Source organism: Saccopteryx leptura, chromosome 3, assembly GCF_036850995.1.
Source record: "Saccopteryx leptura isolate mSacLep1 chromosome 3, mSacLep1_pri_phased_curated, whole genome shotgun sequence".
NCBI lineage: Eukaryota > Metazoa > Chordata > Mammalia > Chiroptera > Emballonuridae > Saccopteryx > Saccopteryx leptura.
In genome coordinates, this window is record NC_089505.1 from 1,002,727 (window position 1) to 1,017,257 (window position 14,531).

At 61.3% G+C, this 14,531-nt stretch overlaps 2 protein-coding genes across 11 annotated transcripts in view; one reads left to right on the forward strand and one right to left on the reverse strand.

Moving 5' to 3' along the window:
* The window catches only part of AGPAT4 (1-acylglycerol-3-phosphate O-acyltransferase 4), a 114,035-nt gene extending 108,596 nt beyond the window's left edge, over positions 1 to 5,439 (forward strand). For all 5 annotated transcript variants that reach the window (XM_066371681.1, XM_066371678.1, XM_066371679.1 and 2 more), the window contains exons 8-9: positions 1,262 to 1,460; positions 4,939 to 5,439. In XM_066371681.1, the coding sequence (XP_066227778.1) occupies positions 1,262 to 1,460; positions 4,939 to 5,030 (291 nt within the window). In that variant the 3' untranslated portion in view covers positions 5,031 to 5,439. The remainder of the gene's footprint in view (positions 1 to 1,261; positions 1,461 to 4,938) is intronic.
* A 4,935-nt stretch (positions 5,440 to 10,374) lies between these two features.
* MAP3K4 (mitogen-activated protein kinase kinase kinase 4) overlaps positions 10,375 to 14,531 on the reverse strand; it is a 94,210-nt gene continuing 90,053 nt past the window's right edge. For all 6 annotated transcript variants that reach the window (XM_066372765.1, XM_066372762.1, XM_066372764.1 and 3 more), the window contains 3 exons: positions 14,225 to 14,331; positions 12,516 to 12,695; positions 10,375 to 10,884 (listed from right to left, as the gene is read on the reverse strand). In XM_066372765.1, coding sequence (XP_066228862.1) covers positions 10,864 to 10,884; positions 12,516 to 12,695; positions 14,225 to 14,331 — 308 coding nt within the window. In that variant the 3' untranslated portion in view covers positions 10,375 to 10,863. The remainder of the gene's footprint in view (positions 10,885 to 12,515; positions 12,696 to 14,224; positions 14,332 to 14,531) is intronic.

Sequence of the window (14,531 nt, forward strand, 5' to 3'; positions counted from 1 at the left end):
TGCTGTGGCCGGCGGTTGTGCTGTGAGTTAGTTGCTGGTATTAAGAAATGGGAAGCTCCCTCCCTGGGGCTGTCTGACACTGACTAGCTCAAGAAGGCCGTCTCTGGCCCTTGTCCCCCATGGCGGTGCCCTCCCCCCACAGCGGCAGCTTCCTGGAGCCTTGCCCCAGCCCAGCGGGCTCTTGGCTGTGGCTTCCTGGGGATGCGCCGAGTCCTGGAGCCTGGCTCCAGCCCAGCCCAGCGGGCTCTCGGCTGCGGCCTCCTGGGGTGCGCCGAGTCCCGGAGCCTTGCCCCAGCCCAGCGGGCTCTCGGCTGTGGCTTCCTGGGGTGCGCCGAGTCCCGGAGCCTGGCCCCCGCCCAGCGGGCTCTCGGCTGTTGCCTCCTGGGGTGCGCCGAGTCCCGGAGCCTGGCCCCAGCCCAGCGGGCTCTCGGCTGTGGCTTCCTGGGGTGCGCCGAATCCCGGAGCCTTGCCCCAGCCCAGCGGGCTCTCGGCTGCGGCCTCCTGGGGTGCGCCGAGTGGCCCACCCGCAGACGCAGCTCGAGGGCTCCACCAGGTCCGGGCTGCAGGGCCTGCCCGGCTCCTGTGCTCTCCCTCCTGGGGGGGGGCAGTGAGGATCCCGCACACCCCATGCCACAGGCACACTATGGGACACTCAGACGTGGACAGGCAGGATTTCTGGAATTCGGTTTCAGCTGGGCCGTCAGGTGAGGATCTGCTCCAGCAGGTCCAGCAGGGGCCTGTTGACCTTTCTAGCCGTCTGGTGAGTCAGTAATCAACTGACCCGAGGGAGGAAGGATGGCCAGCCAGCGACGCCACAGTGCTGTCCTCCTCCGTGAGCCGGGCCCCCTGCGAGCAGCCGGGAGCCCCGTGCCCGTGCGCGAGGCCGGCGCAGGGTGGGGGAGCGGGTGTGCGGGGCCCCCTGCTGCGGACTCCCCGTCCAGGGGCGCAGCCCTCCTCTCCGCCCGGTCCTGCGATGGTCACTGAGGGCCAGGTTCAGGGCAGGTCTAACTCCCCCGCCCCGTGTGGACAGCCCTCCTGCCCAGGAGCCCGGACTCCAGCAGGCAGCAGGGAGCAGCCTGGGGCCCACACGGGCTGCCCTGGGCGCAGGGACAGGGCTGCGGTGACCCTGCCTCCAGGTGGCGTCGTGGAAAGGGGGACGGCCCAGTCAGTGCCTGCAGGGCCCTCCTGGGGGTGCTGCTGACCCCATAGGTCGTGTCTGAGGTGAGCACTTAGGCCCCCCTCTGCCCCCTGTCCCCCTCAGGATGCCTTCCAGGAGGAGTACTACAGGACGGGCACCTTCCCCGAGACGGCCATGGTGCCCCCGCGGCGGCCCTGGGCGCTGCTGAACTGGCTGTTCTGGGCCTCGCTGCTGCTCTACCCTTTCTTCCGCTTCCTCGTCAGCATGGTCAGCAGCGGCTCTTCCCTGACTCTGGCCAGCTTTGTCCTCGTCCTCTTCGTGGGTGAGTGGCTGGGCCGGGGCGGCAGCGTGCAGCACGGGGCAGGGGTGCGGGCCGGGGGCGTGGGGCCCTCTCTGAGCAGCACGGGGCAGGGGTGCGGGCCGGGGGCGTGGTGCCCTCTCTGAGCAGCACGGGGCAGGGGTGCGGGCCGGGGGCGTGGTGTGGGCCGGGGGCGTGGTGCCCTCTCTGAGCAGCACGGGGCAGGGGTGCGGGCCAGGGCAGGGGTGCGGGCCGGGGGCGTGGTGCCGCCTCTGAGCAGCACGGGGCAGGGGTGCGGGCCGGGGGCGTGGGGCCGCCTCTGAGCAGCACGGGGCAGGGGTGCGGGCCAGGGCAGGGGTGCGGGCCGGGGGCGTGGTGCCGCCTCTGAGCAGCACGGGGCAGGGGTGCGGGCCGGGGGCGTGGGGCCCTCTCTGAGCAGCACGGGGCAGGGGTGCGGGCCGGGGGCGTGGTGCCATCTCTGAGCAGCACGGCCTGCAGATGGCCAGGGGAACTCGATTCCAGGCTGTGGGTCCCATCCACGGCGTCCCCAGGCCCAGGACTCACATCGGTGGTCCAGCCCTCGCCCTCCATGTAGCGTGACCGTGCAGCTGCTGCTCAGTCCACAGGAGTGTGCACAGGCTGCCGGTCTCAGGCATCTGTGCGTGTGTAAATTCACACAAACGGAGTCCCCTCGAACACCATTTTTGCTGAATATATTGTGGCTACCCACATTTTACAACACAGATCTATCCCATTCTTTTGGATCAAGCAACCACTTCTAGGCTGCACAGCGGCAGTGGGCCAGTTGGCCGCTGTTCCTGAGATGAGACCCTACGTGTGCCTTTCCTAAAACTAAGACACATTTTATGTTAAAAAAAAAAAAAAAAAAAAGTATAGAAAGACAACACCACAAACCCCTGACAACTGAACTCCCCAGGGATGGTCTGAGGACCCCCCACCCTGTGCTGCTGCGAGGCTGGCCAGGTGTGGGGGCAGCTGTGGTCACCGGGCCCCCAGTGGGAGGGGCAGGCTCTGCCTTGCTGCTTCAACAGCAGGTGAGCAGAGAGCAGCGCCCCCTGGAGGCGGCTGCGGCTCCCTGCAGGCGGAGGGAGGCGAAGGGGCTGCCCAGGTGTGTGGTCAGGGACAGAGTGGAGGCCGCCCCTGTCCTCAGGGCCTGGAGCTCCCAGGAGCTCCGGAGACACTGGCTGCTCTTGTCCCCGAGCCGGAGCCTCACTAGGCTTTGCCCTGAAGAACCGGGTTTGCTCTCAGTCATCTTACAAGACCTTTGGGCAGTGGGGCCTGAGGTTTGGCTGTGTATTCTATACAATCATCGTCTCCCCTGCTCAGACGTTCTCGTGTTGGGACGGGCTCCAGTGACAGTGTCTAGAGCCGGCCCCAGGCTGCGGTCTGCCCATGTGTGCTGACCTGTAAGATGTGAGGGCCTCGCAGGCCAGCTCCCTAACCATTCACAGCCCAGAGCTGTGCCTCTGCACACCTGGGTATCAGGACTTGGAGACGCTAGTCCTTACCCATCTGTCCGTTCTTAAATGTGTATTATGAGTGTGGGCTGCCTGCCAGGCCCCTCCTTGGCGCTGAGCGCATCCAGGTGACTGGGCATGGTCCCTCCTGAAGCCCTGATACTCAGCCCTGGGCTGCAGAGCCAGTGCCCCAGCTCCCTGGGGCCCACGGGGGTTCCTGCGCCACCCCCCCCCAGCCCCTCTCCCCTGGGGTCCCACAGGCGCCCCTGCCCCTCCCCCACTCTCCCTGGCGCCCCTGTGGCTCCGCCCTCACTCTCCCTTGCTCCTCCCCCACTCTCCCCTGGCGCCCCTGCTCCTCTCCCACTCTTCCCTGCTCCTCCCCCACTCTCCCCTGGCGCCCCTGCTCCTCCCCCACTCTCCCCTGCTCCTCCCCCACTCTCCCCTGCTCCTCCCCCACTCTCCCCTGGCGCCCCTGCTCCTCCCCCCACTCTCCCCTGCTCCTCCCCCACTCTCCCCTGGCGCCCCTGCTCCTTCCCCACTTTCCCCTGGCGCCCCTGTTCCTCCCCCACTTTCCCCTGGCGCCCCTGTTCCTCCCCCACTCTCCCCTGGCGCCCCTGCTCCTCCCCCACTCTCCCCTGCTCCTCCCCCACTCTCCCCTGGCGCCCCCTGCTCCTCCCCCACTCTCCCCTGCTCTCCCCCCACTCTCCCTGGGCGCCCCTGCTCCTCCCCCACTCTCCCCTGCTCCTCCCCCCACTCTCCCCCTGCTCCTCCCCCACTCTCCCCCCTGGCGCCCCTGCTCCTCCCCCCCTCTCCCCTGCTCCTCCCCCACTCTCCCCTGGCGCCCCTGCTCCTCCCCCACTCTCCCCTGCTCCTCCCCCACTCTCCCCTGGCGCCCCTGCTCCTCCCCCACTCTCCCCTGCTCCCCCCCCACTCTCCCCTGCTCCTCCCCCACTCTCCCCTGCTCCTCCCCCACTCTCCCCTGGCGCCCCTGCTCCTCCCCCACTCTCCCCTGCTCCTCCCCCACTCTCCCCTGGCGCCCCTGCTCCTCCCCCACTCTCCCCTGGCGCCCCTGTTCCTCCCCCACTCTCCCCTGGCGCCCCTGCTCCTCCCCCACTCTCCCCTGCTCCTCCCCCCACTCTCCCCTGGCGCCCCTGTTCCTCCCCCACTCTCCCCTGGCGCCCCTGCTCCTCCCCCACTCTCCCCTGCTCCTCCCCCACTCTCCCCTGGCGCCCCTGCTCCTTCCCCACTTTCCCCTGGCGCCCCTGTTCCTCCCCCACTCTCCCCTGGCGCCCCTGTTCCTCCCCCACTCTCCCCTGGCGCCCCTGCTCCTCCCCCCACTCTCCCTTGCTCCTCCCCCACTCTCCCCTGGCGCCCCTGCTCCTCCCCCACTCTCCCCTGCTCCTCCCCCACTCTCCCCTGCTCCTCCCCCACTCTCCCCTGGCGCCCCTGCTCCTTCCCCACTTTCCCCTGGCGCCCCTGTTCCTCCCCCACTCTCCCCTGGCGCCCCTGTGGCTCCTCCCCCTCCTCTGGGGCCGCATCACTACAGGAGTCAAGGCTGCCTGTGGCAGTGAGCTGAGCCTGTGCGCTGCCCTCACACCTGCCCCAAAAGTGACATGGGAACGCACAGGGCACTGAGTAGAGGTGTCTGAGCACCTGCCTTCTCCAGTCTCCTGGTTGTTTGTCACTAAGCTTCCTGAAGGGTGCCCATCAGTTCCCACCTGCGGTCCCGGGCCCCCCCTGCTGTGGGGACCGGGCAGGAGGCATGGTAGCCTGTGAACCATGTCCAGCAGGCGAGGCCTCCCCTCTCCTGCGCCGGGGTCGCAGACGCCGCTGCACAGCCTGGCTGTCCTCCACGGTCACTCAGCCCACGCTCCAGAATATGGCGGCAGGGAGCTGGGACAGCGGCCGGATGGGCCACTCGCACTGGTGCTGAGGCAGACGGGCAGACAGCTGCCTTCCCTCGGCTCTTGGAGTCGCCCTGGAGCCCCTGCCGGCCCCTAACGCCCGCCCTTCCCTCTCCGCAGCTTCCATGGGGGTCCGATGGATGATTGGAGTGACAGAGATCGACAAGGGCTCTGCGTACGGCAACGTCGACAGCAAGCAGAAGCAGAACTGACTCGGGCACAGCCGTCCAAAGGGACCTTGGGCAGGGCACTGGGGGACACTGCCCATCTTTCCGGCGGTGCCAGTGCGATGCCGGGGAGCCCCTGCTGGGAAGGCGGGGTTCCGTCTCAACGCCCCTGGCGGCGGGAGAGGACTTCCATCTCTTCTTCCCCATGTGCTTTAGTGGTCTCGGCTTTCTTTTCGCGTGTGAGTGTGCGTGCCTGCGTGCGTGCGTGAAAGACCACGGAAGTGAGGGTGATGTGCAGCTGAGTGCGGGCCTGTCCTGGGATCCCCGAGGTGTCGGAGGGCAGGGATGGGGAGTGAGGGGAGGTGTCCCTTTCATCCTTTGGTGCTGTTTTCTGTAACCCTGACTGCAGAGAGAGAGAGAGAAGGGCGCTGTGGGTGAGTTGACTAAATTATGCCTCCAGAAACACTCCAGTGTCTGGCTCCTCTGTGGTGTGTGTGTGTGTGCATAGGCCCCCTTTCTTCCGTCCCACACTCCGCTGTGCATCCTGGGGGCGGGCACTGGTGATCTGCGCTGGGGAGGGACGGGCCGAGGGCTGTGGGGACGCCGCTGACGACCATGCTGACGGCAGACCCGAGGCAGGACCGGGAGCATTGGCTGGGAGGTGAGCTCAGCGGTCCCTGAGACAGGGACAGGCCCCTGTGAGACTGCGGTCTGCCCATGTGTGCTGCCAGTTTCAAACACAGCGCCCCACAAAGCACACAGGACAGATGCGTGGGCACAAGCCCGGCAACGGCTCCGAGCAGCCGACCTGTGTGCCCGCGTGCTGCCCTGCACCTGCATGGGGGGCGGTGACCCTGGGGACGCCGGGCTCCACGGGAGACCAGAGGGAAGTGTCCGTTCAGCCGTGCCGAGCTGCACACACACACACACTCACAGAGGGGCTTCGGGAGCAGGCCTTGGCCACGTGTCCCATCTGTAAGATGGGGTAATACCCACCTCGTGGTTGGTTTCATGGTAAACCAGGCTGCGCGTGTGAACACCATTTAGGGACCCTGAAGCACTAAACAAACAAATGATTAATAGCTGCCTCATGTTGCTACTTCCCCCAAATGCCCGGAACTTACCTCGAAGTGTCCCAAATGCATCCTTCTTACTGCCGTTCTGCCCCTCAATACAGCGGCAGTCTGAGTTCTAATCTCACTCTCTCCCTGCCCTCCCTCTTCCCGGATGCAAAAGGGGTCCACAGACACTCAGGATTTTCTGAACTGGCTCTGACCCACACAAAACAAGGAAACACGGCACACACAGGGCGCTCGCCAGCGCCCCTCCTGCAGGTCAGAGGCGGGCGCGGGACAGCCCTCTGAAAACTGCCTTAGGAAATGTGACGTGGGGGCTGGGAGGGACCCCGGCGTTCTCTTCAGGGCTGGGTCCTAGAGGGAACATTTCTCTAGGAAGCTAGGGTGGGGACCCGTTTCCTTCTGTCACCCTGAGGGCAGATGGCACGTGCCCTGGACAGGCTCGCCAGCACTCCAGCACCTGGAACCTGTGTCCAGGCTGCACGCGCCCTCAGCACAGTCCCTCTGGCTCCCAGGGTGTCTGCTACATTTCTAGGAGTGAAAACTGGCGGCGAGGCCACCGCTGCCCCCGGGCGTGCACGGCACACAGCCCCTCAGCTCAGGTGAACCTGCGGACACTCCGCGGGGCAGAGGTGGGCAGTGTGGCTGCAATCGGAGCCCCTCAGATGTCCCGTCTGTCCAGCGCCGCCCCTCAGCTCAGGTGAACCTGCGGACACTCCGCGGGGCAGAGGTGGGCAGTGTGGCTGCGATCGGACCCACCTACATCTCTCCGGGGCAGGGGGTTTCCTGCACTCCCTCCAGCGACTTGATTCAAAAACACCAACCCCAAGACAGTCCGCGAGTCAGTCTGGGAACGCGGACCGACCCTCTGCCCACGAGTTAGCGTGGTTAACCTGAGGCAGGACTAGCGTGCTTTGTTCATGTCTAGAGATAGCAGACCTTTCACATGACCACACTGTCCTACTCTCACTCACGGAAGGTGGAGTAGCTCTAGACCGCTGTATTCTCTAAATAAACACATAGAAAACACTGCAAAAGTAGTGACTGCTGGCCCTGGTCAGGTGACTCAGTGGATAAAGTGTTGACCTGGTGTGCCACAGGGCACGGGTTTGATCCCCAGTCAGGGCACGGAAGAGAAGTAGTCAACAAGTGCACAACTAAATGGGCAACTACGTGAAACAAAGAGTTGATGCTTCTCTCTCTCTCTCTAATCAATGGAAAAATTAAAAAACAGTACTGTTTCCTGACCGATGGTGGTGCAGTGGATAGAACATCAACCTGGGATGCTTAGGACCCAGGCTCGAAACCCCAAGGTCACTGGCTTGAGCACCCCAGTCAAGGTATGTATCAGAAGCAATCAATGAACCACCAAAGTGATGCAACTACGAGTCGATGCTTTTCATCTCTCCCCTTCCTGTCTCGAAATGTACTGTTTCTAACAGTCGCATGTGGGCTGAAAGACAGTGACTTGATGTAAAACCAGCTGTCCAGCTAGAACACAGAAGTGACGCGGGACGAGAACTTCAGCAGCGTGTTCCGCCGACTCGGGAGGAGGTGAGCAGCAGCGACAGCCGAGGCTGACGTGTGCCAGTCCCTCTGGGTTTCCACAGCGGAAGGAACGCACTGCCTCTTCTCACCCACAGTGCTGGTTTCAGACAGAGCCGAGGCTGACCTGTGCCAGTCCCTCTGGGTTTCCACAGCGGAAGGAACGCACTGCCTCTTCTCACCCACAGTGCTGGTTTCAGACAGAGCCGAGGCTGACCTGTGCCAGTCCCTCTGGGTTTCCACAGCGGAAGGAACGCACTGCCTCTTCTCACCCACAGTGCTGGTTTCAGACAGAGCCGAGGCTGACCTGTGCCAGTCCCTCTGGGTTTCCACAGCGGAAGGAACGCACTGCCTCTTCTCACCCACAGTGCTGGTTTCAGACAGAGCCGAGGCTGACGTGTGCCAGTCCCTCTGGGTTTCTACAGCGGAAGGAACGCACTGCCTCTTCTCACCCACAGTGCTGGTTTCAGACAGAGCCGAGGCTGACCTGTGCCAGTCCCTCTGGGTTTCCACAGCGGAAGGAACGCACTGCCTCTTCTCACCCACAGTGCTGGTTTCAGCCAGGTCCTCGCCAGTGTTCCGGGACATTCAGAAAAGTCATCCTGAGTTTCGGAATGGCGTTCCCTCCGCACGTGTGCAGTGAGGAGGAGGAGGAAGGGCAGAGGACAGAGCAGATGAAGGGTCAGTTCAGGCAGCTCAGATGCGCAGGAAACGAGGTCACAGGAGTCCCTCCCTGCCTGACAGTGCCGTGCCCAGAATGCTCCAGGTGCAGCCGAGGGACAAGGGACAGGAACCGGGCTCCCCATGAGGACAGGGCGGTCCTGGAGGGGGCAGCAGCTCTTCCGTCTCTCGTCGCGTCCAGTTGACTGGAAGGCGAGCTGCTCCCAGGGCGGTGACAGACCTGAACGTAAGAGCTCCAGACACAGCACACGCAGCAGAAGACACAGGCGTGTGTCCTGATGACCAGGGCCAGGAAATGACTTCTTATATCAACAGCATGTGCCACCAAGAACCAGGTGATTAACCGGACTTCAAAACGTCAACCGCTGTGCTTCAGAAGACGCCGTGAGGAAGTGGAAACGCACACCGCAGACGAGAAAGTGCTGCAAGTCTCATGCCCACTGAAGGACTTGTGCACAGAACACACCAGTCTCTCCCAACTCAACAGGAACACAAACAACCCAGGGAAAATGGGCCAAAGCGTCAAACACCTCGCGAAGGAAGACAAAGGGCCACCAAGTGCCAGAGACCATGCTTGCCATTGTCAGGGAAACGAGACCGACACCACGACAAGGCACCGCCTCGCAGGCAGATGCTGAGGACGGCGCAGGGCTTGCCTGGGACAGTCTGCAGGGGTGGCGGCCGCGGGTGGTTCGCAGGGAGGGACGGTCGTGCAGCCACCCGGAAAGAGGTGGGCAGTTGCTTAACATACTGAGCAGGGACCCACGGCAGGACCCAGCAGTCCCCCTCCTTGAAGGCAGCTGTGTCCACACAGACTTGCACACCAGTGTTCAGGGGAGCCCTGTTCGTAGCCACGACCACGTGAACCTTGGAAAGGATACACACCGGGCAGCACCTGCGGGCCCGGCCTGGGCTCGGCGCCCAGGAACCGACACGGACCCGCGCAGCGCGGCGCCTCAGGATGGCCGTGCAGAGCGGAAGAGGCCGACACAACACCGCACCCGCACCTACTGTCACGTCTACTCATAACGACACGCCCAGGAGAGGTGGCTGCAGACGGGCAGTGGCTCAGTGGTCACCCAGGACTGGGGCGGGGGTGGGGAGCGCCGCGAACGGACACGCGGTTTTCCAGGGCGAGGGAAATGTTCTAGGACAGACTGTGTAGGTGGTTTACCTACACTGAAAACCATCGAATGGTACACTTCAAAAATTATGGAAATTATTTCAGAAGCTGTTTTAAAAAACTGAAATTACACACAAAGCATTTGTATAAATCTCTCTGTGATGCCAACACTCTAGACCAGGGATCCCCAAACTTTTTACACGGGGCCAGTTCACTGTCCCTCAGACCATTGGAGGGCTGCCACATACAGTGCTCCTCTCACTGACCACCAATGAAAGAGGTGCCCCTTCCAGAAGTGCAGCAGGGGGCCGGATAAATGGCCTCAGGGGCTCAGGGGGCCGCATGTGGCCCGCGGGCCGTAGTTTGGGGACGCCTGCTCTAGACCTTCCCCACTGGTTGAGGGGACCTGGGGGGGGGGCACAGAGCTGGCCCGAGAGCTCACGTGTCCACAGCCGGCCACTACTGCGAGGAGTGAGTCGGTGACCTGAGACGCTGTGGGCAGCTTCTGATCACTCTCTGAAGACACAACAGCCGGGAGACACTGAAGACCGCCTCCAATGACACATACTCTGGGCGGTTTTTAAATACTGATTGCTGAAGCCTTCCCGTTCTGAAAACCTGCTCTCTGGCCCGAGACTGCTGACCTCGCCCCTTCCCACACTGGTGTGAAACATCCTGAGCACCCCCAGGTGACAGCAGGGATCCAGCGTCCTGTCACCCCCCGGCTGGCTGACACACAACCCAGGCCAACACTCTGCCCCTCGGTCAGTGGGGCGCCGTCCTCCCTCCCTTTGCCGCCAGCTCGAAGCCCGGAGGCATCCCTCCCAGGCCAGCACCTGCCCTGACCTCCTTGGTGGCCGTGGCCTTCTGCCCAGAACACAGGATGGATGGGACAGACCTCTGTCAGACCACGTCAGCTCTAAAGCTAACAACCATTAAAAGACCATGTAACTCCATGTTCCTAAAATAAACCATTTATTGAAAAAAGAACCCTTTTCTTACATTTCATTAACCAGCCTTTTGTGTCACAAACCCGCAGCTTGCCCACAGCAGAACGTACGGTTTCACAGTCAGTGCACTCAACAAGCAGATCAACAACAAGTCTCAGGACGCCTGGTAACACTACAACTGCTTTTGAACCCAGAGGTCAAAATGCTACGCTGATGTCACGGTCTCAGCCACGCGAGACCAGGCCGACGGGGGCGGTGGCCCATGTACAGTAGAAATGGCACTTAACATGTAGCTTCTTTACCTCGTGGACTGCCACTCAGGGGGCACCGTGCCAGGTCAACAAACGGGAGCAGCAGGAGTGACCCTGGTCACCTGTGCAGTCTTCGGTCCGGAAGATCACGAGGCCCCACCGTGCCCCGCCCAGTCTCCATGGAAGCATCACACGCAGTAGTGATCGAGGGGTCTTCCGAGGCCACGCTCTGAGGCCACGGCCCGAGCCGCTTCACTCTTCATCGGTACAGACCTGTGGGGAGGGCAGGAGAGCTGAGCTGGGCAGGGGGGCACGCTGGGCGCGTCCTGTGTCCCCAGCACGGCGTCAGCCATGAGGGAAGGATCATGCCAGCGCTAAGTCACCGCTCTGAACTGACAGCTGAGCCGTCAGTCGTGTTTGTACAGCAGCAAGTCAGTACCAATTATTTACGTACTTTCCAATGAAGAAACACACGTTCCTTAAATCCCTAACAGCTGACCCAGCCACTGGTTCCTAAGTTCACTGGCCTGGGACGACGTCACCTTCCTGTCGCCCATCAGGGCCCTCCCACGTTCCCTCCACACTTCTGTCCTCTCTCCATTTCTCCCCAGACACCTCCCAGCAGCGCCTGTCTCCTGAGCCCGTCTCCTACCCCAGTTCTCTCCAGAGCCAGCGCAAAACACGCCGCGCCTACCTGAAACCCCGAGACGACGTTCCAAACACACCTCCACTCCCCCTCCCAAGAGGTGACACCATGTCTCTGACCCACCTCCCCCGCTGCCCTCTGAACCCACCTCGGTGACGTTCTAGAACAGCGGTTCTCAACCTGTGGTTTTCCGATGGCTTTAGGAGACCCCTGTGTGTATTTTCCAATGGCTTTAGGCGACCCCTGTGTTTTGGTCGTTCGAACCCCGCCGGGGTCGCGACCCACAGGTTGAGAACTGCTGTTCTAGAACCTGTGACCCCAGCCAAGTGTCTGAGGCCGACTAGGCTCCTCCCCTGCACTCACCTTCACATCCAGTGAGCCTTCACGGCCATTTCAACTGTAATGGTCGCTGATAACTCACACCTGACCCTCTCCCAGCCCAGCAGATCTATGGGCAGCTTCCTAAGCAGCCTCCTGCCTCCAGGGTGACCCTGCTAAAACCCTATGTGTTCACACCACGCTTATAACGAACTCAGATTCCGCCGCGTGGCCTGCCCTTCCGCACGCCCCACGCCGTGCCCCTCCAGCACCCACCTGCCTCTCCGCGGCTGTGTGGGCTCCGCCCCTCAGCAGCGAGCTTCCCAGTGCTCCTGTCCGCCCGCCCCCACGCCTGACCTGGCTCCGCCCCTCAGCAGTGAGCTTCTCAATGCTCCTGTCCGCCCGCCCCCACGCCTGACCTGGCTCCGCCCCTCAGCAGCGAGCTTCCCAGTGCTCCTGTCCACCCATCTCCACGCCTGACCTGGCTCCGCCCCTCAGCAGCGAGCATCCCAGTGCTCCTGTCCACCCACCCCCACGGCGGCTGACCTGGCTCCGCCCCTCAGCAGCACGGAGCAGCAGCACAGGCAGCACTGCCCCGGCGCTCACACACGCACGGTCACACTGCCCGCCTCCACACTCCGCAGAGCTGTCACCACTGACCCTGTGCCCATGCAGACGGCACTCCGCAAAGAGAAACCGTCCTCCCTCGCTCCCTTCAGCTCCCACTTCGCGGCCGGGGGCACCTCAGGCACCAGCGGGGGTCAGGCAGAGCCATGACGAGCATTTTCCAGAGAGAAACACAAGAAATTCCCAAGCGTAACTCCACGTCCCTTTCCATTTCGGATACAGGCACGACACTTAGGTTTCCGAATGGCCTCAAGTGCCCGATGCAGACAGAAGGCACACAGGTGAATGTGGAGGGGACAGGCGGCGCGCCCACCTTGACGAAGGCGTGGTCCAGCAGCTGGCTGGCCGTCCACCGCATCCGGGGCTCACTCTCCAGGCAGTGCGAGAGGAAGTCCTTCCCCTCGGGGCTCAGCCGCTCGGGGATGGGGGGCTTGTGGCCCATGCCCACTTTGTACATGATCTGAAAGTTGTGTTCAAATTCGTGCCAAGGCCTCTAAGGAAAGAAAAAATCAGGTTTTATTTAACACTACATGCAATAAAAAAGACACCTTCTCGATCTCTCTTTAGGCATCTCAATATACACCAGGGGCTGGCCAACTCTTACTTAAAGGGCCCAGTAGTATATATCTTAGGGTTTGGCCACAAGGTCTCTGCCACAACTATTCAATCCTCCCTGCAGTGGGAAAGCCGCCTCAGGCCACGTGTCAGTGAGCAGGTGTGACCACAGTCCAAGAAAACTTTATGTACGCGACCAGGGGCTGGCACACTGCCAACCCCATCTAGACGTCAGCCCAGCACCATTGAGATGCCACCCTCATGCAGATAAAAAAGTAAAACATCAAATGAAATGAAAATGTCAATAAAACAAAATTCCACGGTTATCATTCGGGATGTCTAACAGGCTACCTTGTTGGATAACGAGCATCCCATTCTATTATGCTAAGCTCACTTGTTTTAGTACAAGCACAGGAAAAGACTCCCGGGGTGAGAGAACTAAGGGTGTGTCTCCCCATCACTGTGCGCCCCTGGTTCACTGGGACACGTTGACAGCTTGTTCTTCCTCTGCTGCACGTAACAGGTACCGCAGCCGCCTGCCCACGTTAGTGCTAACAGGGTTAGCAGCAGCTGCTGTTTACTAAGCACTTAGGTGTGGTCTTTTTTCAGCAGCTGCAAGGTATAGCCGTAGAGTAATTTAATTCCCTACTAATAACACTTAAGAGGTTCCTAACATATTTGCTTTATAAATGCTACACACACACACACACACACACACACACACACACAACCTTTGTATATTTATATAATCGTTCATTAATCGCATCTTCATCAGAAGATGACCACTTTTCAAATGCAGTGTCACACAGGACGGCCTCACTATCCTAAGACACCTGTGCCATGCCTGCCGCCCTGGCCGCCCCCTCCCAGTCCCAGCAGCCCCGCCCTGTGTGCCCCCCCCCCGGGGTGCCTGCCCTTGGAACCAGGCAGCAGCCGGCCCCCTCTCTCCCAGTGAGCTGGGAAGGCTCCTCCGCTCGTCCTGCAGTTCCACAGTGCCTTCTTCTCATTTGCACTATTCCCCTGTATGAACCACCACAGCGGGCTTACCTGTTCAAAAGAGTACCCACTTACCCGTTCACAGTGGCTTACCCATTGAAAGAAGCCTTGTTGCTTCTAAGTTTGGGCAATCGTGAATAAAGTGGATTCATGTGACAGTGCTGGTGAGGGCGTAAGTTTCCGACTTCATATTTCTATTTGTAGCACTTGCTTATCCATGTTTTAATTCAAGCTTTATGTTTTTATTGGCTTTTAAGAGTTTTCTAAACGATCAACCTCATAAATACTTGATTCCTAGTTCTCACCTGTCTTAACCAAACTGTACTTCTGACAGGTCACGTTTTTATCTCCAGTCCTGTTCTCTAGTTAGCAGGAAACGTGTCCACAGTCGTCCTGATGATAATGAGCCCACAGACACTGCCCTTCACTGCAAGGTGCCCCGGAGCTTCTCCCCGAGGCGGGCTCGCTTACCTTGCCGGTCACCATCTCGATGACCACACACCCTAGGCTCCAGATGTCGGCCGCACGCCCGTGACCTTCTCCTTTCGCGCGAGTGATGACTTCCGGGGCCATGTACGCTGTAGAAGTCACAGGCACGGTGAGAGGAAGGGCTGACAGCACAGTGCGTGAGACAGAGCAGCCAACGGCATACACATCCCACTCGGAAAGAAAACAGCGTGTTGGGGGGGCGGGTGGGACTTTTTCTGAATTACATAACAGGAACTAGCAAAACTTGAAAAAGTTATTTCAGATCAATTTCTTGAACATTTTAGGGGCC